We start from the raw sequence: 27,386 nt of genomic DNA on the forward strand, positions 1-27,386 counted from the left end.
TCAGCAGTCCGCTCACGCGGCAACCCCCAGGTCAGAGACCAGTGCTCTAAATGAGTCCAGCTTCACCTGCGTACGTCCCAGTTTAGCAGGAACTTGTCCAGCTTAGTCTTGAAATCCTGGAGGATGTTTTCCCCTACAACAGACTCCGGAAGAGCGTTCCAGCTCTCCACCACTCTCTGGGTGAAGAACTTCCTTACGTTTGTGCGGAATCTATCCCCTTTCAACTTTAGAGAGTGCTTCATTATCGTTTGAATGTGTTCTCACAATGGGATGCAGCACTTGGTCTGCTTTGCTATTCAGGAACTGGCTGGCTGAGGGACTGCATAGCATACTCTTTATTATAAATTATAAATAAAATATTATTAATAGATGGTATTCTTACATGAAAACAATGTAATAAAGGGAGGGGAAAAAGGTTAATAATTTAAAAAATAATTGATAAAATCATTACAATATATATGTTGTATAACTTTATAAGAAAAATAATTACAGTTATATGATATATAAAATCATAAGAAATATAAGATAAGAAATGTTATGTATAAAATACATTATAGAAATATCAAGTGTATTATTAAGATAATTGTATGAAAATTTATGACACTTGTTGTTAAATGAAAAAAAATCAATAAAAAAACTTAAACAAGAATCAATATTTAGTTATTCTCAGACTCCACTTGCTGGTCAGAATGTGCCAGTCTGGAGCTACTAAACTTAAGGAAAACAAATTATCAGGTAAGATCTAATTTACCCTTTCTCAATAGGTACGTTTGCCACCACCTTCTATACCGCAGGAACTCAATTTCCCCGTCCCTACAAGCTTTGTCGTTGTCCCTGTCCTTGCCCCATTCCTTTAAGCTCTGCCTTAACTGCACAAGCCTAGAAACCTCTGTTGCAGCTTAGTAAAATAGGGGTAAACTTGTTCAATAGGGGTAAACTAGGTCAATAATTATTTTATTATTATTTTTTTTTTTTAAATAATTCTTTATTCATTTTAAAACTTTCATCAAGTGTACAAATAATCATAATAAATACAATTAGTCTGAGCACTTGAACATCTTATCATTACAACTTATAAGTAGAAATGTAACCCTCACCCCACCCTCCCTCAAATCCCTCTTATTCATTATAAGATCATATATTTGAAACCCTCCCCCCACCCAATATTAAATGGTGTTTAATTAATAGAAAAATGGCATCTAATCATGACAGAAATATTTTAATGGCTCCCATATTTTAATAAAATTCTTATAATTTCCATTCTGTACCGCTATTGATCTTTTCATTCTATATATGTGACAAACTGAATTCCACCAAAAATTAAAATTAAGCCTACTATGATCAAGGAAAACATAAGGCTTTGAACTTACATGGATGTGTTAGGCTTGATAAAGATAAAAGGATTCACAGGTAGCTAGGCAGCAGCGACTATACTATACATTTTGAAGAGAAACTCATGATCTTAAACACCCTAACAGTATCATTCATACCTAGCCTTCAGTGTCTCACTTTAGAAACTCGTTCTTATATTGTCTACACATTCATTTTCACATCTTTCTTCCCCCCTCCCACCCCAGGAAGAAGCTTTTGGCAATCTTGGAGCAAGGATTCGACCCCCCAATCATCATTTTCGTCAACCAGAAAAAGGGCTGCGACGTGCTGGCTAAGTCTCTGGAAAAGATGGGGGTGAGTATCTGTCCTTGTCACTCTTCGATTCCAGTCTCTCAAGTTCTTTTGTGCAAAGAAGCAAGCGTGGCTACTGTGGAAGGGACTACTCTGCAAAGGCTCAGGCTTGTCACCTGTAGTGGGTTTAAATAGCTGCTGAATGACTCGAATGTAGTGTATTACTATTTTTAGATAGTAATGATTGACTGAGCTGTTGGGTTTATGCAAATGCACTTTCTAGGAATGAGCACAGTCATCGCAGCAAGAAATGTTAAGATATTGGATTTAGAGACGCAGTAAATATAACTGGGCTTCCAGCAACCTTACTTGCCCTGGAGTATAAAAATATTTACTAAGGACTTACTAGAGATATACTGGTGGTGATTTGTTAATTATTTGTCTAGCACATACCAGACGTACTATTGCAGTATGGAGATACAAGATAGTCAGCTTGTTTTAGCGTTTAGTCAAGGGAGACGGACAAAAACACAAATCTGTGTGCCGGCTGCTGGGCTTGTCCGGTATGGATGCTGAGGAATATGCATTTTTCAGGATAGGTTTTTTAATGAACATTATTAGCTGTGCTGATACATCTACAGCAGAGCTATTACAAAACTTCACTGCTGGAATTTATACATGCTTGATTTATTTTATACATTAAGGTATATTGACTCCTGAGGCAGGTGGCCCTGCTGCTAAAACACAGGCTTATGTTGAGTCATTGCATTTTGGTCCTGGAAGCCCATTGTCTAAACCAGTGTCTCTCAAACATTCCTGAGCCGGGGCACACTAAAGGTAGTGGCCACGGCTTGAGGCACCCAGAAGTGCGTGGATGTCACCATGATGACATCACGCATATGCGTGACATCATCACGTCGACGTCTGCGCATCTGCAAAGGCCCTCCAGATGGGCCCTGAGACGCCAGTAGGGGGTGCCAGCAGGGAAGAAGGCCAGAGAGAAGGAGAGGCACTGGCGCCAGCTGATGTTTCTCAACTACTTCAAGCTAAGCACCCCTAAGTCTAACAAATATTAACTGAGTGCCCCAACCACAGACCTCCCTAGGCCCACTCAAGTTCTGCCCCAAATCTCATCCCCTTTACTAATTGTAATGCAATTTTTTCCATTCATTTTTCATATACACAGCAGATATAAATTCTCAAAAATTACACATTTCAATCACTATATTGAAAATAAAATCATTTTACCTACTGGCGATCCTCTGCAGGCTGCTGTAATTAGCTTTCAAGGTGAGACCAGGAGGCTAGGGGGGAAGCCAGAGGATGCTAGAGAGAAGGGGGAAACATGCAGACCTTTGGCGAATCGGGCAGCGCTGGCGCTGTACTACGTAGGGAAGTCAGCTGGCAGGCGCCTCCCTTCCTCCTCAATGTGCCACGGCACACTTGGAATCTTAGGAAGCACACCGTTTGAGATACACTGGTCTAAACCCTACTATTTGTGTGACTGTTAAAATGGCAATACCATGACTGGACACCTTACCTTAAAAAAACATCTGTGTCTTACAGAATGAGCCTCAGTCATTTCCATAACTTCTAATATAGAGCAAGCTCAGGTGTCCAAAAATGTTTCCTCATAACCTTCTATGAAATATTTGAGTTTTACCACCATCTCTCCAGTTGGGGAAGGGAAAGGAAATCATTTTGATAAGATGTGATGTCTGGGATAGAAATAATACTGCTGATGATAATATGTATGGGTTTGATTATCTAGGGTGAACATTCGTTCTTAGGTTACTTTTATTTTCTTGGGAGCATCACTTTTTGGTCCTGCTGTGTGGGCTACGCTCTCTGGGTGCATGTGAAGTTTGGGCATTGCCATTTGGGCACACATACAATTGGGCAGTGTATTCTTTTTGGTGGTGTACTGCATTCCAGTGGGCCCAAATGGCAGCGCAATTGTTCCCTTCCTCACCTCGCCAGGTCTCCATGTGTCAGCGCTGTTGAGGGATGGCGTTACAGTGACACTGCAGACTGAGTTTCTCTGCCTGGCTCGTCTCTGCATAGAAGAAACGAGCAATTCTAGGATCTGAGATGCTGGGCAGGGGTTCGGCTTGCTATGCTCTGGGTGACCAAGTAGACATAACTGCTGGAGTGCACATGGAGAAATAACTTCCAGTAACTGCAGCCACTGGGGTTATGACATGCTTGAGTTCAGAGCCCTCTTCGTCGGTGAACGATGCCAAGAGTTGGGACCAAGACATGTGCTTAGAGCCCTCATCACATCATGGTCCCACTCCTTAGCTCCCTGTTGATGAATGCTGCCAAGGGTCGGGGCCATGAAGTGTGGTCAGAGCCCTCATCATTGTACTGAGATCACATCATGGCCCTGCCCCTCGGCAGCAATGACTAGTGGAGAGTGCTCAACACCCAGGCATGGAGCCAGGTAAATAAAAGCCATAGCCTTGGCCCTGAGCAGTGGAGCCACTCGGCCTTGGGGTGAGGGAGAAAGGAAGGGAACAATGTAGCATTTAGATGTGTGCTGCTGTTTGAGGTGAATAAGGGTGGGAGGGGGGACTGCATTTCACACCGATCCCCCTCCTCTTTGCTTCCAGCACAGAGACATCCTGAGCGAAGGAGGACTTCTAGATACTGGCATTTTGGCACCTAAAAGTTTGGCACCATTGTGTATAGATGCCCTAACAGTCAGTGTCTAAAAGTCCTGCATCAGTTTTCACAGAGATGGGGTGAAGTGCCTCTTTTTACCATAACCATGCTTTTTGTACATGATTGAGTAGCATACCTCTTAGCTGATTTAGTAACTTTTTCCCCTTCTGTCTCTGCTTCTTTCCCCCTCCCTGCAGTACAATGCTTGTACTCTCCATGGTGGCAAAGGCCAGGAGCAGCGAGAGTTTGCGCTCTCCAACCTTAAAGCTGGTGCTAAGGATATCCTGGTAGCCACAGATGTGGCTGGACGAGGTATTGATATTCAAGATGTGTCCATGGTGGTGAACTACGACATGGCCAAGAATATAGAGGGTAAGTCCAGGAAGGGAATTTGTGGAGCGGGAAAGCGAGACACGCTGGAAGGGTTATGGAGGCTGCAACTATAGCTCCTCAGTCTCACTTTCCCCTTGGAGGAACTTTGCTGGTTCAAGTTCTAGTTCTGCAGCCATTTTTTGCTGACACATGGTGTCAATGAATCCTGGCTTCTCAGTGAGTGCAATGATTTAAATCAGCCTCTCCAATTGCCTTTCCAACATTGTATCAGAAGTTGCTGTGCAAAAGTGCAGGACTCTGTACACTATTAAATTCACTAGCAAGTATAATTTATCACTTCAGTCCAGTAAAATGCCCAAAACTCTAAAACTGGAGCCTTCCAGACAGTTTTGAAAAAGGTATATTTTAATATTTTATTGTGTGAGAACTATTGAGCTATCATAGACCTGTCTTTCACTGCTAAATACCATCATATTCCAATTGAAAATACCACCATATTGCAATTGAGGGACTTTTCTAAAGCAGTGTTATCTAGCGGGTTTAGCACAGAAACAACTTTGCTATGGTGGACAATTTGTAGAGATTGTAGGATAAGAGAGGGATTCTAGTCAGTTTTCTCTTTTGAACACACCCGTCCTAAAAAAAATTTATTTGGCATGCATTTGGGAATATGTTAGCACACAAGTTAAGAGTCAAACTGGATTATGTTTATTTTAGGAAAAAAGTATAAGCTTTCCTGTTAAACAGATTGCTTAATGAACAAAGGTGAAAGATAGTGCTACATTATTTTAAGTATTTAAAATGTTGGACTTTCAGGATATTGTGGTTGGGGTGGAATATGAGGATGAGTGGAGTACTTTTTGGGTATGAGGATAATAGTTTTGAGGTTTTTTTTATTTTAATGAATGTAGGATGTGTTCTTTATATACATTTTATCCCAGGACAAGCAGATAGCATATTCTCACAGATGGGTGACGTCATCCACGGAGCCCGGTACAAACAGTGCAAAAATGTACTATCACTTTAACTTCTTTAGAAGTCTCTAGACTGCCTATACTGCGCATATGCAAGTGGCTTCTCACCCGATGTCAGCTTGCAGGACCATCAATTCTACAAAAATTTATTCTCTATTTAGTGTTCAATTTCCTTCTATCCCATTCGTAGTAGCTAGGGAGTCCTATCTATGAGAATATTCTGCCTGCTTGTCCTGTGATAAAGCAAAATTACTTACCTGCAACAGGTGTTATCCAGGGACAGCAGGCAGATATTCTCACAACCTTCCCACCTCTCCTAGTTGGCTTCTTAGCTTGTTTACTGAACTGATGGCCCATGAGCCGACATCAGGCGGTAAGGCACTCATGCATGCGCAGTACAGGCACTCTTGCAACTTCTAAAGAAGTTAAAGAGACAGTACACTTTAGCACTGTCCATACCGGGCTCCGTGGATGATGTCACTATCTGTGAGAATATTTGCCTGCTATCCCTGGATAACACCTGTTATAGGTAAGTAACTGTGCTTTATTGGCAAAATAGTTATGGTATTTTTATTTTAATGTTTTATTTATTTGCAGTATTGTACTCTGTGTTGAGGAGGTTATGCCTAGGGGAAGTAGAAAATGCTCAAATGAAATTGAATTCTACTTTGATGCAGGCCCTGTTTTTTGGCAATAATTTTGAAATGCTTTTCTTCTGCAGACTATATCCACCGTATTGGCCGTACAGGCCGAGCTGGCAAGAGCGGTGTTGCTATCACCTTCCTCACAAAAGAAGATTCATCTGTTTTCTATGACCTGAAGCAGGCTATCCTGGAGAGCCCAGTATCATCCTGCCCCCCAGAGCTTGCCAACCATCCAGATGCCCAGCACAAGCCTGGCACCATCCTTACGAAAAAGAGACGGGAGGAGACCATCTTTGCATGAGGTTGTCCTTTCATCTACCATAGGTCATAAAAAAAACCTCATTCTCTGCTCACAGTTCTTTAGTGTACTGGGCTTTTAGTCCTGTTCATGTTTGAGGAGTCCCTCTGCCCTTCTTACTCTCATGATTGTGACCTAACTGACCCAGGTTTCTCTCATGATATCACTTTTTTTTTTCTTTTCCTTTTTTTTTTTAATCTACTTGTTTCTTTCTCTTTCCCCCTTCAGAGTTTCCTATCCAAAGCTGCATCCTTCATACCTTCTGACTCTTTTGCTTTAGGGCTTAGACACTTGAGTGATTCTCTGATTTCCACCTTCCCCCCCCTATCCTGCAGGCATGGGCCAGTGTTTACTGCTGCTGGATTCAGTCTAGCTCTTATTCCAGTCTATAGTTGGTGCTGAAGTTGGTGAGCTCTACTGTCTTAAGAGGAGGCATATCATGTTTTTGCCCTTTCAGTACATACTGCACTCTTATTGCCTCTAATGTATAGCTACATGCATATACATCCAGACATATAATAGCTACACATGTAAGAAATTTTTTTATGGACCTTCAGAATGCAGTTGGGCACTATGTCCTTCCAGCTGCTAAAATCTTCATCAGTCCACTTTTATTGAAAGTATCTAGCAGTTATTATCTTTATCCATTTCATATTTTATATTTTTGGGTCAGTCATTCTTAATTGTGCAACTACTTATATAAAAATCCATTTGAATAAATTTGAATTACTTAGCTTCAGATATTGTGTTTTTCCTTTTTTTCAAAACTTATCAAAGCCACTTTTCCCGACATGCATGTTTCAAATGAAACTTTCTTCAGGGTCGAGGGGAGCTAGAAACATAACATGATGACAGTCTTACTATCATAGCTTCTGATTAATAAATATTGTGCCTCAGAGATAGCACAAACAATTCTTGTTGTATCCAACTTATAAAATCATCTTTCAACTTGCAAAAGTAGAAATAAAATCAAGCACTTACCAATTGAGGGAGCTTTCATCTGGAGTCAAACATGGCCACGGTTTGTAATTAAAGAACGTTTTATTTCGTCTGGTCTGCCGCTGGGACTCACATACAACGTCAGAGCGTTGACCAATAGGAAGAGTTTGGCTGTTGTTCTACAGAGATCTAAAAAACCTCATGCACTCGCACGATCTTCCCAGCCGAGTTTACGTTGTGAATGTCTGTGTTCTGGATATTTACTATAACTTTCTCTGATATCCTGACAATATCTCATGCACTTGAAACATGCATGTTGGGAGAGGTAGCTTTGATGAGATTTGAAAAAAAGTAAAAAGAAAAAAAATAACATCTGAAGCTAAGTAATTCAAATTGATTCAAATGGATTTTTATATTAATACAGTGTTCCCCTGGTCGTTTGCAGTCGGCAGTTTGCGGTCCCGGTCATTCGCAGTATTTTCCCACCGCGAACCACCGACAAGGAGAGGGCAGTGGGAGAGGCAGAAGAGAGCAGCCGGAGTGCCAGCGAGTGCAGGGAATCACTCGCTGTATGCTCCGACCGCCTCTTCCTGCTCTTAAGTCGGGCCTTATCCAATCAGGAGCTGTTTTGACAGCTCCTGATTGGTAAGGCCCAAATTAGTGCAGGAAGAGGCGATCGGAGCATACAGCGAGTGATTTCCTGCACTCGCCGGCGCTCCGGCTGCTCTCTCCTGCCTCTCCCGCTGCCCTCTACAATCTCCCCCATGAAAAACCGTATTTGTGGTTTTTCAAGATTCGCAGGGGTTCCTGGAACGGAACCCCCGTGAATATCGGGGGAGTGCTGTAGTTGCACAATTAAGAATGACTGACATAAAAATATGAAATAATAAATGGATAAAGATAATCCGCCTTGAACCGCAAGGTAATGGCGGAATAGAAATCCCTAATGTAATGTAATGTAATGTAATAATAACTGCTAGATACTTACAATAAAACTGGACTGATGAAGATTTTAGCAGCTGGAAGGACGTAGTGCCTAACTGCATTCTGAAATTTCTTACACATGTAGCTACTATATGTCTGGTAGTCTGCATGTAGCTATACATTAGAGGCAATAAGAGTGCAGTATATAATTTAGTACTTTCTGTGGAAAGATATATGACTCAGTACTAAATAAGTGGCATAGAAATACAGCATTTTGCCCTTTCAGTAACATATTGCTGCTGCATCCCTCCTCAGGACTGAGGAAGAGAGTGGGCACACAGAGACTTATAGCAGTGATACTTTTTTATGGATGTTAGTAACTTGTCTCTCTTTCATCAATTTGTTTCTCCCCTTTAAGCCTCTTTTTTTAACCTTAATTTATTTTTCTCGTGTTTTTGTTCTTATTATAGTCATGTGTCCAGATTCAAAATTTTTTTACAAAGTCTAATCTTCAGCTGTGTATATGATATATGAGTGTTAAGAGAAAAGTAGTGCTTCTATCTCCATAATGTATCAACAGATGGCAGCACTAACATATTCCACATGTTCACTCGTTCTTTGAAATCTCTTCCTTCATTTTAAATGGTAAGACATGTCTGTGAGATGCTATTGCTTCAGAAATAGAAGCATGCAGTGAGCACTTGGTATAATTTAAGCAAAGTTCTGTGGTAGGAATTCTGACTGCTGACTGCCTCCATTTGAAATTCACCATCACATGCAGGTTGTTTATTGACTTTGTTGATGTGCGACGTCGGCCCCCAAAATGTAAATACTGTGGACTGGAAGAGGCTGATTTGTGTGGTCAAAAACAAAGGGGACAACCCGTGACAGCAATGGAGAAGTCTTGCACCAGAAAGGTTGACGAACTCATAAAGAGGACCCTGAAAGCATTGAAAGAATGATTGGGAAGAGTTCAGAAGCATAAGAAGGAAATTTTGTTGCAGCATAACAAAATGCTAGGTCACACACAATATGAAATACTATAGAAGCAATTGCGAAGAGGGGTCTCAGTCTTACATCATTTGACATTCAGTCCAGCTTCATTACCATGTGACTTCCAAATTATATTTTATTTTTTTTAATTGGAAGAGTAGTTGAGGGGGGGCATTTGTTTGACTAAAATGAAGAGCTGGAAATGACTGTGAGCAACTGGTTGAAGAGACAGGTTATAAAATTCTTTTGCAAGCGCTTTCAAAACTTTGTCCATCATTGGCAGAAATGTGTGGCGAAGGGTGGTGACTATAATAAAAAGGGGAAGTTTTAAGTGTTACTTTCATTTTTTATTCATTACATATGGAGATGGAGGCATTATTCTTTATTTAACCTGTGTCTATATGTATCACAGTAATGTCTGCCTCAAATGCTGACAGCTCTAGTTTACTTGGAGCACATTGAGAAGGGTTCCTTCAAGAACTCTTTAGGAGTTAAATACAAAATATACTTTTGGAATCTTTACAAAAAAGCTGTAAATGTTACACACACACTCTCAATTTTTGTGTGTTTATATATACATATCTACCATTTATCTACCTATCTGGACTTCACAAACCTTTCCAGAAATTAAGCATAATTCAAAACACCGCAGTAAGGCTGATATTTAACTTGAAAAAATTTGATCACTTAACCCCTTTCTACAACAAACTCCACTGGCTAAAAGTTAAGAATCGGGTATTTTTTAAATTCGGCTGTCTCTTCTATAAGGCTGTATATGGTTTATTGCCTGATTACCTCACCAATCATTTACTATTTTCCAGACCCGGGAAGACCTCTCGACCCCAGTCACTCTTTTCCTTCCCATGTGTTAAAGATTTCTCACATAAGAGATTCATCAATAAATTTTTATCCTACCAAGGTGCATTTGTAAAACTGTATTATTCTAATTTGTTAAAAATTACTGTTCCTTGATGGTTTTTAATATCCTGTACACTGCCTTGAATTGAAAGGCTAATGCGGTATATAAATAAACATTTATGTTATTTATATATATATATATATATATATATTGTTTTGTTTGGAGTGCTGCTACTTAAACAACTCTAGGTATACAAATGTGATACTTTTGGTAAGGGATACCCCGGCGCCAATCTTGTGGCACTTCAGATATGAATAGACCCCCTAACTCTCTTCCCTCTGCTGGCATGAGCCTTATTCTCCATGGACAGCAGGGATCTATCACATAGTTGGTGATGTCATTGCATGACCGTATCTATCAGTTGGAGTTCTCTAGCTTACAGAGCTTTAATGCTTTGTACATGCTTAGTAATTCCCATTCTGTCAGCTGTACTTATCAATAAACCAGCTATTTTTTTCATCCACAATAAGAAATGGTTGGCGATCCTTTATTCTCCTTGAATGATTTGATTCCATAACATGATGGTTGCCCAGCTGACATCTTCTGAAGTGTACTTCGGTCCTCTTTCTCCATGCTGATGAACCGACGCTAACCCACTTGACTCTCTACAAAGGCTGTGCTAAAAAATTAACAATTTGTTTCTGACTGTTGTATTGTATTCATTTCTTCTGTTCAATAAAAAAATGATAACACTAAAAAAAAAAAAAAAGACAGAAGAAAGAGGCACAAAAATAACAGCATTATATCTAACTAGTCTTTAAGCCCGTTACATTAACGGGTGGTAGAATAGATGTGTCTGTCTGTGTTTCTTTATCTCTCTCTCCTTGGCCGCTGTCTGTATCCTGTCTCTCCCCCCCCCCCCCCCCGAGCAAAGCTGTCTGCCCCCAGGACACACCTCCCCCCCAAAGCAGCCCCCTTTCCTCCATGGCTCCTTCTGTCTCCCCCCCCAGCACACCCCTCCCCCCAAAGCAGCCACCTTTACCTTTCCCTCTCCCCCTGGCTCCCGGTATTGATCCCCTTCTTACCCTCCCCTCCATCCCGGCGTCTTCTGGCCTGCTCCTCTTCAAAGCAGCCTGCGATCGTGGTGGCCAGCTTTAGCGAACCTCGCAGACTGCTCTCCAACTCGGTAGCACGTTCCCTCTGAGATCCCGTGCGTCAGAGGGAGTGTGCTACTGAGGTTGGAGAGCGGCCTGCGAGGTTCTTTAAAGCCGGCCACGATCGCAGGCTGCTCTGAAGAGGATCGGCGGCGGCGGCAAGTGAGGTGACAAGGCAAAGACGTGGCCAGGCAGCGGTGAGTGAGGGCGGGCGGTGATGCACCGAGGCAGGGAGAGAGCACAGTCGCGCGCCTTCAGCCCCCGCATGCGCCGTGAGGTTAGAATGTTGCCACACCACACCTCACGGCGCCACACCGCACGAATTTTCGAGAGCGCATGCGCGCTCTAGCATTTTATTATATATGATAACCAAAGTCTGTTTACTGACCCATCTCTGATTAATTAAAGGTATCTCGAAAACTGAATTACACAGGAAGTATCATTCACTTGAGGCTGCCATATGACCCCTGATGCAGGCATTTTGTTGAAACACTGGTTGCGTTGGGTCTTTCAATAAATACTGCTTCTTCCACTAAAGTGACTTTGCTCATTTGTGCCATCCTTGTGATCCTGGGCAAATTGCAACCCTCCATTGCCCCAGATACAAAATCTTAGATGGTGATAATCACTAGGGACAGAAAAAGTACATATAACAAAGTATGTTTCATCTGGAAACAGTCCAGATATAGATGGTATATACATTTTAAAAAATAATTAATAAAAGTAAATTATTTTGGTATATCACAGAAAAGCAGTATCTCAAGTCCCTGACCCATAGTGTACCCACCTCCAGTGGTTTCAGCATCCAATGACAACTCTCTCTGTGAGAAAAAAAAATCCCACTTCTGAAACACCTTGCTCTGAGCAAACTCTTAAAGTGCTCAAGCTGTCACTGATACCTCTGCTACAGAGGACACTAACACAATCATTCCTCTCAGGGGTCTGAAGGCCAAGCGAGTAATTCCTCTAAATGGCATACTTCTGCTATGGCATACTTCTTTTCACAATATACCATCTCTTTGTGCTCTGCAAATGCTCCTAATGTTTGAATTGCCATCTAAAATGAAAACTAGTAAAACGGAAGCGCCACAGAAACAATCTTCCAAAGATGCTTCCTCTACACTTTTTGCTAGTGAAGTTGCTTGATGTCCTGTTCTTGACTTGATGTTACCACCGATGGTCAAGATAATTGGCCTTGCTCAGCTTCTCAAACCATGTAAGATGTAGTTCTTAAAGTGCAGCTGTTTCATAAGATTCTGCAACAATCTATGCCTCACATGTTGTCTCCTCCATACCGTCGATTCTCAACCTAGGATTTTTCCTGAACCTTAGAGTCCATTGCCAATGCCTAGATACGCTTCATGAAGTCCACCTTCCTTGCATTTGTGGTAGCAGGATACTTCTCCACTGCATTCATGTACTGTTTCTCTTTGTAACATAGTAGATGACAGCAAATAAAAACCTGTGTGGTCCATCCAGTCTTCCCAACAGTCACATTCATTTTTGAGGCAATGTTAAACCAATAATCCAATAATTTTACTTGTTAAGTTCCATTTTAATTGCCAAGTTCCACTATAAGATGTTTTTCCCCTCTCCCCTGAGATAGGCAAGACCTATACTCAGACTATATGAATGTGGTAAAAAAGAAAGTGTTTTCTTGCTCCTGATCCATATTGCCGCACACAGGATACAGGTTGTAGAAGTCCGCCTAGCATTGGCCACAGTGCCCCACCACTAGTCATACAAGCTAACTCCAACCTCTCCAGATCCATTTTGCCACATATTGGACCCGGACATTAGAAGTCTGGTATCGGCTTCATCGCTGGGGCTACTATTTAAGTACCACTCCTGCTCATTATAATGAAGTTGAAGCTCCAGTTCTAGAGTTGTGTATTATTACTATTCTTTTTTTATTCAGGGATCCCATACATTTTGTTAACTCCATCACTGTTTTTGCCTCTACCACCTCTCCAGAAAGGGCATTCCAGACATCACCACCCTTTCTGTGAAAAAGTATTTCCTGATATTCCTGAGTCTACCACCCCAGAATCTCATTTTATGTCCTCTAGTATTACTGTTTGTCTGTTGAAGAGATTTGTTTGTAGATTAATACTCTTTAAGTATTTAAATGCCTGTATCAAGTCTCCTCTATCCCTTCTTTGCTCTGTGGTATACATATTCAGGTATTCAAGCCTTTTCTCATATGTCTCTTGGTGCAATCCAGATATCATTTTCGTCACCTTCCTCTGGTCAGCTTCAGGTCTTCTTACATCCTTAGCAAAATACAGCCTCCAGAACTGACATAATATTCCGGGTTGGGTCTCACCACGACTTATAAAGGGGCATTAATATATCTCTTTTTCTGCTGGCGATTCCTCTCTCTATGCAGTCCAGCATCCTTCTGGCTATGGTCACTACTTTGTCACGTTGTTTTGAGATTCTCAAGACCCTTATCAAGCCAAGGTCCATCTTCCAGTCTGCTTATTAGCTTCTCACTCCCTAGCATATAGAGCTTCTTTGGATTTTAATTCCCTGAAAGCATCACTCTGCACTTCTTTGCATAAATTTTAACTGTCAAATGTCAGACTATAAACTTGTGAAGAAAAGCATCCACAAAGCACGTATAAAAAAGCTTAAACTAGAAAAGTATTACTGCTAGGGGATTCCATTATCAGAGGGATTAACCTTTGACACAGAACAAGGAACTCAAAGAAGTGAAATGCCTTCCAAGATCCTCAGCTACCAGGAATGACAGGCAAATATTGACTGTAATTAGGGAAGAAGCAAAGAGAACCCTGATGTTATCCACCTTGGTGAAAGCGGAAGAGCAAATGGCTATAAATATAAGAAAGGGAGACAAAACATTTTTCAGGTATATTAGTGAAAGGAGGAAGTCAAAAAATGGAATTACGAGACTGAAAGAAGGTACGAACCACTATGTAGAGAGTGATGCGGAAAAAGTAAATGTGCTAAACAAATACTTCTTTTCGGTGTTCACAGAAGAAAAACATGGAGAAGGACCGCAATTGGTCAGCAAAGTTAAACCTGAGAATGGAATGGATACTGCACCGTTCACAGAAGAAAGTGTTTATGAAAAACTGAAGGTGGACAAAGCTTTGAGACTGGACAGGATCCATCCCAGGATATTGAGGGAGCTCCGTGAGGTTCTGGTAGGTCCTCTTAAAGATTTGTTTAATCTTTAGAGACAGAAGTTCTGCAGGACTGGAGAAGAGCGGATGTGGTCCTGCTTCACAAAAGTGGTTGTAGAGATGAAGCGGGTAACTACAAGCCGGTAAGCCTCACTTCAGTTATTGGAAAAATAATGGAAATGTTGCTGAAGGAAAGGATAGTGAAATTCTTAGAATCTAATGGATTACAAGATCCAAGGCAACATGGGTTTACTAAAGGTAAATCGTGCCAAACGAATCTGATTGAATTCTTTGACTGGGTGATCAGAGAACTGGATCAAGGACATGCGCTAGATGTAATTTACTTAGATTTCAGCAAAGCCTTTGGCACAGTTCCTCATAGGAGGCTCTTAAACTCCATAGGCTGAAGTTATGGCCCAAAGTGGTGAACTGGATTAGAAATTTGTTGACGCCAGAGGATAAATGGAATTCGCTCAGAGGAGGTTCAGGTGAGTAGTGGAGTGCCTCAAGGCTCGGTGCTGGGACCGATTCTGTTCAATATGTTTGTGAGTGACATTGCTGAAAGGTTAGAGGGTAAGGTTAACCTTTTTGCAGATCATACCAAAATTTGTAACAGAGTGGAAAACATGAAAAAGGATCTACAAAAGTTAGAAGAATGGTCTAGCATCTGGTAACTAAAATTCAATGCGAAGAAGTTCAGAGTGATGCATTTGGGGGTAGAAATCCGAGGGAGGTGAGAGTCTGATAAGAACAGATGGAGAGAGGGACCTTGGGGGTGATTGTTTCTGAGGATCTAAAGGCATCTAAACAGTGTGATAAGGCTCTGGCTGTAGCCAGAAGTATGCTAGGCTGTATAGAAAGAGAAGTAACCAGCAGAAGAAGGGAGGTATTGATGCCCCTGTATAGGTCATTGGTGATGCCGCACTTGGAGTATTGTGTTCAGTTTTGGAGTCCATATCTGATGAAGAATATAAAAAGACTTGAAGTCCAGAGGAAGGTGACGAAAATGGTAAAAGGTTTGAACCAAAAGAAGTATGAGAAGAGACTGGAAGACCTAAATATGGAAATATGGAAGAGAGGCGGGACAGTGGAGATATGATACAGACATTTAAATACTTGAAAGGCATTAATATAGAACCAAATCTTTTCCAGAGAAGAAAAATGGTAAAACTAAAGAGCATAATTTGAGGTTACAGGGAGGAAGACTTAGGAGCAGCGTTAGGAAATTCTTCACGGAGGGCGGTAGATGTTTGGAATATACCCTCCCGAGGGAAGTGGTGGAGAGGAAAACGGTGAAGGAATTCAAAAAAGCGTGGGGAAAAAACAGAAGATCTCTAATTAGAAAATGAAGGCTGTAAATTAAAGAACTAAGGCGGTATTGGACAGACCTGCACAGTCTGTGTTCCATATATGGTGATTCGGTTAGGATGGGCTGGGGTGGGCATCAATGTGAACTCCATTAATATAGAACAGGAGGATGTTACTGGCCAGACTTTACGGTAGAAGTCCTGCAAACAACAGGATGGTTGGATAGGCTGGAGTGAGCTTGGATGGCAACTTCAGCATTTGAAATCTAGGACAATACCAGACTTTACAGTCTACGGTCCAGAAATATCAAAAGAGAGACAAGTTCATCTAATCATGTATTTTTTAATGAGTATAACTTATGGGCAGACTGGATGGACCATTCAGGTCTTTATCTGCTGTCATTTACTATGTTATTATATTTGCAGATCTTTTCTTATGTTTTCCACTCCTTCCAGCATGTCTACTCTGTTACTCATCTTGGTGTCATCTACAAAAAGTCATACTTTTCTTTTTAAACCTTTGGAAATATTACTCACAAATATATGAAACACTCCCCCTTGATATTTCTCAGAATTGTTTTATTCTGGCATCTCCTCTTTCTCAATATATTGCTTCAGCAGACATATAAACAATATTCTCCTCCACTTACATCAAGATCATGCAAAAAATACTTAGTCTTGGTTCGACAGGATATTTCCATGGATAAAAGAAACTTTGATGCCATTATGAAAGCCATAGACCCCAAATGTATCAACTTCAGTACCTAAATACATTGTGCAGGGTCTGCAAGCAAAAATCTGGAAACACCCACATTCCATACAGCCTATCTCAAAAATGTTTGATGCTCGGTACAAAGTTCAGTTGGCTTCTAGTGCTTGGATCAGCCTTGATGCAATCAAGTTATACTAAGTCCAGCAGTTGATATCCTCCTGATGGGGATTCAAAGATTCTAGATAATGTTGATAGAAAACTGTACTTAGGAGCTGTGCTGTGATGCAGATTTTGCATTTTCAGTATTCATAAGTGAATAAAACATTAGATTTACCCTTTTCTACTTCATCTGTATCACTCCCAGACATTATCAAGAACATTGAGGAGTATATGTTTCACTTGATAAAGAACTCCACAATCAAAGAACTGTCAGCCTTACATTTGGATAGTCAACATTTGGATAGAAGAGCCAATTTCAACTATCCATATCACTCATACAATTATCAATATTACGGTCAGTCTCATTACAAAAGAAGATACCAGTGTTACTCTCGTCAACCACAACCACAATCTACTTTTCAATCTAGCAAAAGAAAGACGCAACTTCCCATATCTTTAGCTCTTTCAAAGATTAATCTTAGTTTTTGGCACTTACTCAACTGAAGAACGTCTTTGCTTGTTTTGAGAGGCATGGCATGCAATTTCTTTGGACACATGGGCACTTGGGATAAAAGATGGGATTACAAAATACGTTTTTTCAGCTTCCACAACTGTTACCTCCTTCTCAGACCATCCTCCATCTCAATATGACATACTCAAAGAGGAAATTCAAGCACTGTTGCAGTCTCTTGCAATAAAGCAGATCATTCCTCAGAATTGGCACCAGAGTTTTTCCTTTCTACTCTCCAAAAAATCTGGAGGATTACGTCCCCTACTGAATCCAAGAGAACTGAATTATTACATTAAGAGAAAAGTTCAGAATACTTTCTTATAGACCATCCTACCTCACATAGCTCAAACCAGTTGGCTTGTGTTATCCTTGTCCACCAAACCACTGAAAATATCTGATTCTTATCACAAAATCATCACTTCCAATACAAAATTCTCTCCTTTGGACTTTCTGCAGCTCTGAGTCTTTATGTACCAAATGTCTTACGATAGTAGCTCATATCTTAGGAAATATAGCATCATTGTTTTTCCATAATCAGATAGCTGGCTTATCTCTGCACCATTGAAGCAGGCTGCCATGAAATCACTGTCCATGACCATAACCACTTTGCAATCCCTCGATTTCATCATATACAGAAATGTTCATTCTCATTCTGACCCATCAGTGCTATTCTGGAAGGGTGCAGAACTCACCATTTTAACCATCCCTCAGGATAAGAATCATTCAGAAACTTGCCTCCCAACTTTCTTCAGTGCACAAATGTACAGCAAAATCTATTCTAAAACTTCCCAGTGACATGGCTAGTTAATTTGCAGTCCTGATGTCAAGCTTTGCATGAGACCTATTTAGTGGGATCTAAAGCTTCAGTGGGAGCAGCACAAGCAGTTACTTTCCACCAAGATTTTCATCATCAACTCCATAAGAAATCCAGGGAATAACCTTAGAAAAGATGCCTGAAACATAGATTGGGGAACCCACCTGCTATCCTTTCACACTCAAGGCTTTTGGTCCTTCAAGGATTATAGCCTCCTACACACGAAACACCTCACCTTCCAGAAGAGGTTAAGAAACACAATGGTTTTACGTCACACAGACAATCAATTAGCTATGGTTTTGTTTAAACAGGCAAGGAGGCATGAGATTTTTACTTCTCTGCAAAGAGGCCTTCTGTATTTGGATTCTAACTCTTAGTTTGAGGACCTTTGTGTGAGCCACTTACTTTCCAGAGTCAGAAAACAAGCTAGTAGATGGCCACAGTCGCATTCTTTGACCTTATGAATGATCCCTGTCGCGTGCAGCCACCTAGATCAGTTTTGGCATTGGGGCACCCCTACTATTGACCTCCTTTGCCACAGAAGTCTACTGCATGACTTATCTTCTGCCAACCTCACTACACTCATCTCACTCACCTCTTCAAATCACTTCACAGGCTCCCTATCCACCTTCGCATACAGTTTAAACTCCTATTACTAACCTACAAGTGTTTTCGTTCTGCAGCCCTTCAGTATCTCTCTTCTCTCTCCTTATACACCTCCTCGAGAACTCCGTTCCTCAGAGAAATTGCCTTTATCTATATTCTTCTCCACTTCGAATTCCAGACTTCATTCCTTTCATCTTTCCGCCCCATATGCCTGGCGTAAACTACCCATCCACCACACCCCTTCCCTTGTTCAAAAGTAGACTGAAAACCTACCTTTTTGAGACAGCATAACTGCCCTCTGCTCACTACTCTAGCCAGTAATTTAACTATCCCCTCTAACTGTAACCTCTATCCTGGCATCCTTTTTGCCTTGATTATTTAGATTGTAAGCTCATTCAAGCAGAGACTGTCTCCTATGTGACTCTGTACAGCATTGCGTACGTCTAGTAGCTCTCTAGAAATTAGTAGTAGTAGAAACAAATCTAATGTGTCATCTTTTCTGCTCCAAAGATCTACAGAATCTCTCTGGATATTTTTACCATCCATGGTCAACAGTCCTTTTATGTGCTATCCCCCACCCCCCACCCCTGTTCCTTTAATTTCCAAGGTTCTGCAAAAGATTTGATAATTTTTAGTTGTACCTTAATGGCCTTCTCAATCATAGTTCCCGTGGCTCTTGGTTCTCTCCATAGATCAACCTCTTCCTTTGAACTTTCACATGACACTGCTCACTCAACAGGAAGGTTGTCTCTTCCATCCCACTCTCAAGAACCTTGCTCTAATAGCCTAGAGACTTGAGGGTTCAGGATAGAAGATCTTCCTGTGACAATTTGTGAGGTGCTTGCTGCAGCAAAGAAACCATCGTCAGCTGTGGGCAGTGGGGAGGCCCGGCTTCCCTTACCACCCACACAGGGATTTTCCCAGTCACTGTCAGGGAAATAAGGGTTCCCTTGCTGCCAATAGTGCTGGGACTTCCCTAACCGCTTCAGCGGCTGCTGCCTGCAGTTCTGAGTTAGCAGCTGAGTCTACTAAGGCCTCTTTGCCACTACAAGCCTCAGTAGACAGTTTTTAGTTTCTTCGGTTTTAGTGGGAAATTCCGCCATTTTGCCTGTGGCCTCAGGTGACCTTCCTCCTGTTTTGGAAAGACAGGAACAAGTCCTCAGTATTTCCTCTGCTCTTGCAGGGAGTGCTGTTTTGCCGCCAGGGGTTTTTTCCCCTGATTTTGTTTTAGCCATGTACAAGACTTATTTGCAGGCGGCTGGGGGTCCTGCTTCTTCTCTGGGGGTCCCTGGTTCTTCTTGGGGGTCTTTTCCATCCACATCTGCCCCCATTCAGTCTCCCACAGCGACTGCCCCATCTATTCTCCCCCACCTTCATCCAAGCAGCCATGGGTTTCATGGGATGAGGATTGTTTCCCTGGTTGACCCATTTTCGCCTGATGACTTGGATCTTGGGGGTTGACCCCCCCCCCCAGATCCTCTCGGGGGGGATGGATGATGTGGACGGTGAGTTTTCAGAGATGCCGGTTGGCGAGGATGCTTCATTCATCCGCATTTTTCACCAGGAAGAACTGCAGGAGCTTATTCTTCAGGTGGTTTTGCGTTTTGAGGAGGACGCTAAGGACCCCCCTTGAGTTGTGGACCCTGTGTTTCGGGGTATCCAGTCGGCCTCCCGTTCTTTTCCTATTCATCAGGATATTTGGGATGTGGTACACGTACAGTGGAGGACTCCGGACGTTCCTTTTTGTTTGGCGTGGTCCACGGACAGGCTTTATCCTATTCCTGGTTGGGATAGGGATACCTTTAAGTCTCCTGTGGTTGATGCTGTGGTCTCTTGCTATTGCACGTAGGTATACCGTGCCAGTTGAGGGTGATTTGGCCCTGAGAGACCCTCAGGACCATAAGATGGAGCCTCCTTAAGCAGAGTTTTGACATGGCTGCCTTGGCTGTCCAAGTGCCAATTTGTGGTGGTCTGGTGGCCCAAGTTTGTTTCCGGTGGTCTGAGTGGGTCCTTGACTGGGAGTTTGCTGACTGGTCCTTGGTGGATCAGGAGGCAGCTAAGATTGAACTTGGCACGTCTTATCTCTCTGATGCCATGTATGATCTGTTGCGGGCATCTGCCAAGTCCATGGCTCTTGGTGTAGCCACTTGCCGTACCCTGTGGCTTTGAGATTGGTTGGTGGATGCAGCCTCTAAATCTAAGCTCTGTAAATTTCCTTTTCGGGGCTCCCTCTTTGGGGAGGAGTTGGATAAGCTTGTTAGCTTATTCAGACTTTGAGTGATTCTTAAGGTGCCTCAGCCTCCAGGGGACCAACCTCGCCAGTCATCTCAGGATGGTGCCACTCATGGGTGTTTGTGTGATTTTCATCAGCATCGCCCTGACCGAGGCTCTGCTTCTTTCCCTTCCAGAGAATGCTTCTTTCGGTGCATGCAGTCCTTTCAGAAAGCCCACCGGGGGGAAGGGAGGCATGACTTCACCAGTGGCTCTTCCTCTGCCCATCTGGTCCAGTGTCTCATTGCGGGTCCTTCCTCCTGGTTTCGGTGGGACCCCGGATGCAGGAGTTTTACCAGGGGTGAGCCGAGATCACAACGGATCAGTGAGTCCTAAAGGTGATTCAGGACTGCTATGCTCTCGAGATTTACCAGCCCTTAACAGATCTTTTCCTTTCTTCTATTTTTCAGGCAACTTGGAAGAAGTGGACTTTTTGCCAGACTTTGCAAAGGTTGCTGGACCTCAAAGCTGTGGTTCCAGTGCCCCCCTCAGGAGATTTGCACCAGCAGGTACTCCATTTACTTCATGGTACCCAAGAAAGAGGAGTCTTTTCAGTCCATTTTGGAACTGAAAGGTGTCAACAGGGCACTTCAGGTTCCGTCTTTTTGCATGGAGACCCTAAAGTCCGTGATTCTCGCTGTTTAACCTGGGGAATTTCTGACTTCTCTCAACCTGACAGAAGCCTACCTGCATGTTCCGATTCGGGCCTCCCATCAGCGATTCCTTCACTTTGCGATTTTGGGAAAGCACTATCAATTTTATGCGCTTCCTTTTGGTCTGGTCACAGCTCCGGACTTTCACCAAGATTATGGTAGTAGTGGCAACAGCAGCCTTGTGCAAGGAAGGCATTCTGGCTCATCCCTATAAGGACGACTGGTTGATTCGAGTGAAGTCTTTTCAGGAGAGCTCCCAGGTCATGACTCGGGTTGTGGAGTTCCTGCATTCGCTGGGCTAGGTGGTCAACCTGTCCAAAAGCCGGTTGACTTCGTCTCAGTGCTTGGAGTATCTCGGAGTTCTCTTCGACTCCAGCTTAGGGCGAGTATTCCTTCCCGAGAACTGGATGTTGAAATTGCAGCTGTAGATTTGCTCCCTGATGGATTGTCATTGCCCTTGGGGCGGGATTCTCTGCAAGTCGGGGTCAATGGCGGCTTCCCTGGAAGTAGGTGGGCTCGAGCTCACAAGTGCCCTCTTTAGTATGCTCTTCTTCGGTGGTGGTTGCTGCAGATTCACGATCTTGACTCTCCCTTCCCTCTTCGGGGGTTAGTTCGTTGCAGCCTGCACTGGTGGCTCCAGGGAGTGAGTCTGGATCAGTCCCAGTGCACAATGCTTCTCACGGACGCCAGTCTCCTTGGTTGGGGAGCTCAATGTCTCAGTCGCTCGGCTCAGGGCAGCTGGTTGCCAGTGGAAGCATCATGGTCAATCAATATTCTGGAGACCAGAGTTATTTAGTTGGTGTTAGTAGCTTTCCAGTTGTTGCTGGAGGGCAAGTCAGTTCGGGCTCTCTCAGACAATGCCATGGCAGTGGCTTATGTCAGTCATCAGGGGGGAACTAGTAGCACAGGATGCAACTCTTCTTATGGAATGGGCAGAGGCTTATCTTCTGGGTCTCTCAGCTTTCCACATAGCGGGAGTGGACAATATCCAGGCAGACTTTCTCAGACATCATGTGCTGGATCCCAGAAAATGGTGTCTTGGGCTGGGAGCCTTTGAGTTAATTGTTCAGTCATGGGGCCGGCTGGCCAGGGACCTCAGCCATGAGTATCGACACCAAAGTGCCGAGGTTCTTCAGTCGGTGCGGGATTACCAGGCTGAGGGGCCAGATGCTCTGGTGCAGGCTTGCTGTATGTCTTTCCTCCATGGCCTCTGGTGGGCAGGGTTCTCCATATTGCCCAGCACGCAGGCTGCATGATCCTGGTGGGTCAGGACTGGCCCAAGTGCCCATGGTATGCAGATGTGGTTCATCATCTCATGACAAATCCTCTTCCTCTGCCCCTCTCGCTCGATTTGACTCAGGGTCCCATTCCCATGTTCAGTCCGGGTCCCTTTTGTCTTATGGCTTGGCTTTTGAAATAGAACGCCTAAGTAAGAAAGGGTGTTCGGATAAGGTAATCTCCACCCTCTTGGGTTCTCAGAGACTTTCCACCTCTCGGGCTTATATGCACGTTTAGTGTGTTTTTTGAGGAGTGGTGTTCTGCTCGTGGCATGGTTCCCCTTCGCTTGTCTTTGCCTCACATCTTGGAGTTTTTGCAGGATGGCCTGAAGCGGGGCATTGCCTGGTCCTCCCTCAGGGTTTAGATTTCAGCTTTGTCTTCTTTTTCACAGCCTGTTGCATGTTTGGCATTTGGCTGTTCTCCAGATAAGATTTGATTTCTTAAGACCGGCGAAATTACTTCGGCCTCCAGTTCATCCTTCGTTTCCAGCCTTGGATCTCAAGCTGGTTCTTTCCGTGCTCGTTCGTTCTCCTTTTAAGTCTCTCGGCTGCTGCACGTTGAAGGACCTTACTCTTAAGGCGGTGTTCCTGGTGGCCATTTCTTCTGTGAGACACATTTCCAAACTGCAAGCATTTTCGTGTAGGCTCCCTTCCTGAAGTTCTCTAGGAAGCAGGTCGTGCTGTGGCCAGTTCCCTCCTTTCTTCCAAAGGTGGTTTTGCCTTTTCATGTCAACCAGTCTGTTGTCCTTCCAGTCTTGGGTAGTCAGGAGGGCTCTTTGGAGCAGAGACAGCTGCGCAAATTGGATGTCCGTAGGGCCCTTCGCGCTTATGTTCAGCAGACCCAGGAGTTCTGTCAGTCGGATCATCTTTTTGTCCTTTTAGTGGGTTCTCAAAAGAGTGATGGTGCTTATAAGGCTACGATTGCATGCTGGATCTAATTAAGGAGTCTATTGCTTCAGCGTACCTTCTTCAAAAGAAATCTGTTTTGGATTTTCTCAAAGCTCATTCCACTCGAGGTCAGGCGGCCTCTTGGGCTGAGAGTTCTCTTGTGCCTCCGGTGAATATATGTAAAGCTGCGGTTTGGTCTTCTCTCCATTCCTTTGTTCGCCACTACCGTGTGGATGTTCATGCACATAGAGACGCAGTGTTCAATAAGCGAGTTCTTGTGGCGGCCCATGATGGATACTGCTTTGGTAAGTCCCATCCGTTCTAAGCTGATCTGGAGAGACAATAAAGAAGGAGAAATTAGGTTCTTGCTAATTTTTTTTCTTTTAGTCCCTCCAGACCGACACAGACCCCCTCCCTGTCATTTTGTTCAGTGTTTTTCGCGAAGAGTACGTTTTTTTTCTGCGATATCTTGTGGTCATTGCTTTTTTGGGGAGTATAGTAAGAACAGCGGTGTTTGGTTTAGCTGGCGAACTGTGGAGACACTTTAAAGGTTCTAGTTCTAATTAGTATCCAACAATGTTTCCCTGTCCAATTTGGACACCTGCTTTGTCTTCTCTATATGAGAGTGAAGTTGGTGTGTTTATAGTTCAGTTCTTAGTTCCTGCTTGGCTATTCGTCAGACTGTAGATGGGACTGCACAGCCCACTTGTACTACTGCCAAAAGTCAATGTGTTCTCAGTCTCCACCTGCTGGCAGAGGAGCATAAACCCATCTGTTCTGTGCTGGTCTGAAGGGACTAAAAGAAAGAAAATTAGCAGGTAAGAACCTAATTTCTCCTTGCCTATTATTCTGCTTTGAGACAATTATGAAAGATTTAATGAATGTTTGTCCATCATTCCAGCCTCCAACACCTATTTGTCATCTTAACTTTAGTTTTATTTCAACTTCTTTCACTTCCATTTGAGCCTTTGATAAACACTTCTTTCAAATTTATTTTCTGTTTCTTATCGTAGTCATCTTAGCGAGGCAAATCAGTGAAATTCAGGCTCTAGTTTATTATCTCCCTTATAACAGATTTTTCCCAAATAGAGTTCTTCTGCGCACCCATTCCAAATTTCAACCCAGAATAGTTTGTTTTCACCTTAACCAAGATACTGTTCTACCGGGTTTTTTTTCTCCCTAAACCTCATACTTTTGCAGCTGATGCTTCTTTTCACACCCTAAAGCAGTGTTTCTCAATTTGATCCTGGATAACCCCCTTCCAATTAGGTTTTCAGGATGTCCACAATGAATATGCATGAGTGAAATTTGCATATAATGGAGGCTGTTTATGCATATTCATGCCTTTTGAATAGACTGTTTTGTTGAAGGTTACAAATGATAGAGTAGGAATTACTTCTCATGTGCCAAAGTATTGAAGCTTTGTAAGCCAGAAAATCAGTGCCATCATGTGAGAGCACCAACTGTAAGAGCCTGCTGTCCATGGAAAACACCTAATGCAGGTATACAACTTTGCTTTTCTTATTACATGCCTCTCCCTGTCTTTGCTGGTACACTTGCTGGTTTGGCTTTAGAATTGTAAGAGGTGGTGGTTACCAATGTTTATTGAAATCAACTTATATTAAATTTCTTTGGGTCCTCAGATGGCTGCCCCGAGCTTCACACTTCATAGCTCAGTTTTGCTGTCAAGATCTTCATAGGTCCATATTGTACTGGACAACTGTTTTTAAAATATTTTTATTTTTTCTAATTTTATCTATTCAGTTACTTAATATTCTCAATCAATTCTACTCTTTCATAACTTCAATTAATTGTATCTCAACACATTACATTTTTCACTTATCTTATATTCAAGATGTATGTGCTTATAACACAGGCTGAGCAGAAAAATGATATATAAAAACTCAGATTAGATTAGTTGTCAGAGTCTGTTCCCTAAATTGTTTTTTCTTTGTCTTTTCTTATAGTGCAAATACTATGGTGGTTTCTTCCTTTGAGCCTCTCCCAGGGGATTACAGTGTGAGAACTGCAGGGCACAGACATGTCAGGATTGTGGACTTTATAAATGAAGAAAGAAGGAAGAGTCTTGTCTGGGTCACTTGTGAAGCAGCAGTTTCTCTAACCAGATTGCAAATTGATCTGGAATCTTCTCTTTCTTAAAATAGGCTGCAGAAACAATAGTTGTATTGTTTGAGATCACAAGGCCTTTAGGATGGGAAGCAAGTGGGAGTGGATATTTGTTCCATGTAAAATAGGAGAAATTTAATGCATCTGTATTGTATATAAATAGAATCAAAGATCTTAGTATTTTTATTCATTATTTGGATGTTCTTAAGTATATAGAGAAGCTTTGAAACTTCTGAAAATAAATTTAAAAAATGTTAACAGCAGGGGGTTTTTTTTCTCCCCCTCCATTTATTATATAACATGTCCTTATAGCTCCGGGAAAATGCCAGAGCAAGAAAATGTATCCCAACCATCAAGAGGAGATGCATTGAATGGAAAATGGATATACACAGAGGGAGAGATCTATGTCCCAGCCATCAGATGGTGCTGTGGGAAATAGGGCTGTACACAGGGGGAGGGAGAGATCTGTCCCAGACAATGGAAGGCGCTGTAGGGAAGGGGGCAGAAAGCTGTACACAGAGGGAAGGTGAGGTGTGTCCCAACAGGGACACTTCAAGGAATGGGAAAGAACAGGGTAAACAAGATTTCTGTCCCAGCCAGCAGAAAGTGCTGCAGGGAATAGAGCATGAGAAAATGCTGAAAGTCTATGTTGCTATTATTGTTTATATATCACTGCTAGATGTACAGTGTGCAGAGAAATACTGGAAGAGAATGCTATGTTGTAGAGAAGCCAGCCCTCCCCCCCAAAAAAAGAAAAAGGCCCAGTGCATTCTATGGGAGAAGGAGTTCCAGCTTTTATAGAGTAAAACACAGCTTTTCCGCCCTGTTCTCTGCTGTTCCAACTCTACTACAGTTATCCTACCACTTTGGCCACACTCCCAAAAACTACCCCCGCAACTGCATCATCACTCCACAAACTGCCCTTTTCCCTGCACAGTGTAAAACTTCCTGACTGAATTATACTGCTTTATTAATTGCTATGTATATCCTACCAACTCATAATTGCTGTCATGGGGAGCTCTGTCAGATGTGCTCAGGCAGTTAGGACTTTATGTGGTCTAAAAATCTTAAGTGTGAGGGTGATATTTCCCAAATAATATAGTATGTACACCTAGCACTGTATTTGCTTTCCAATAATTTCACAGTCCCCACACCATAGTTCCAATGTCACATCTTGTAAATGGATCTCGGTGGTGACTCTTTTCACATGGGGAACTCCTCAGGACTCACCTGCCTCCTCATCGGTCACATTTTATTCTTTTCAACTATGTCTTGTATGCCATATACATATAAAATACTAAAACATCTTTTATATACAGTATATATTGTATTTTTTTTCTTATGAAGTTTGACACCCATCTTAAAATCTGCAGGACCAAGTGCCAACATGCTCCATGTTCCGCTAATTGCTGCTTCAGGGTGTGGTCTGCTGCCCAAAACTGATTTGACTTCACTCTGTACTTCATCCACATTGCAATTCCTCAAGTGATAGGTTTTGTGGAACCTA

At 42.5% G+C, this 27,386-nt stretch overlaps 1 protein-coding gene across 4 annotated transcripts in view; it reads left to right on the forward strand.

Moving 5' to 3' along the window:
- DDX23 (DEAD-box helicase 23) overlaps positions 1 to 26,624 on the forward strand; it is a 107,217-nt gene extending 80,593 nt beyond the window's left edge. For 2 of the 4 annotated variants that reach the window (XM_033937848.1, XM_033937851.1), the window contains exons 16-19: positions 1,578 to 1,686; positions 4,485 to 4,659; positions 6,316 to 6,540; positions 25,720 to 26,624. In XM_033937848.1, coding sequence (XP_033793739.1) covers positions 1,578 to 1,686; positions 4,485 to 4,659; positions 6,316 to 6,539 — 508 coding nt within the window. In that variant the 3' untranslated portion in view covers position 6,540; positions 25,720 to 26,624. Of the gene's footprint in view, positions 1 to 1,577; positions 1,687 to 4,484; positions 4,660 to 6,315; positions 6,563 to 9,180; positions 10,446 to 25,719 lie in introns of those variants that run through there. The other 2 variants (XM_033937850.1, XM_033937849.1) reach the window with 2 other exon arrangements.
- The last annotated feature ends 762 nt before the right edge of the window (positions 26,625 to 27,386 follow it).

Source organism: Geotrypetes seraphini, chromosome 3 (assembly GCF_902459505.1).
Source record: "Geotrypetes seraphini chromosome 3, aGeoSer1.1, whole genome shotgun sequence".
NCBI lineage: Eukaryota > Metazoa > Chordata > Amphibia > Gymnophiona > Dermophiidae > Geotrypetes > Geotrypetes seraphini.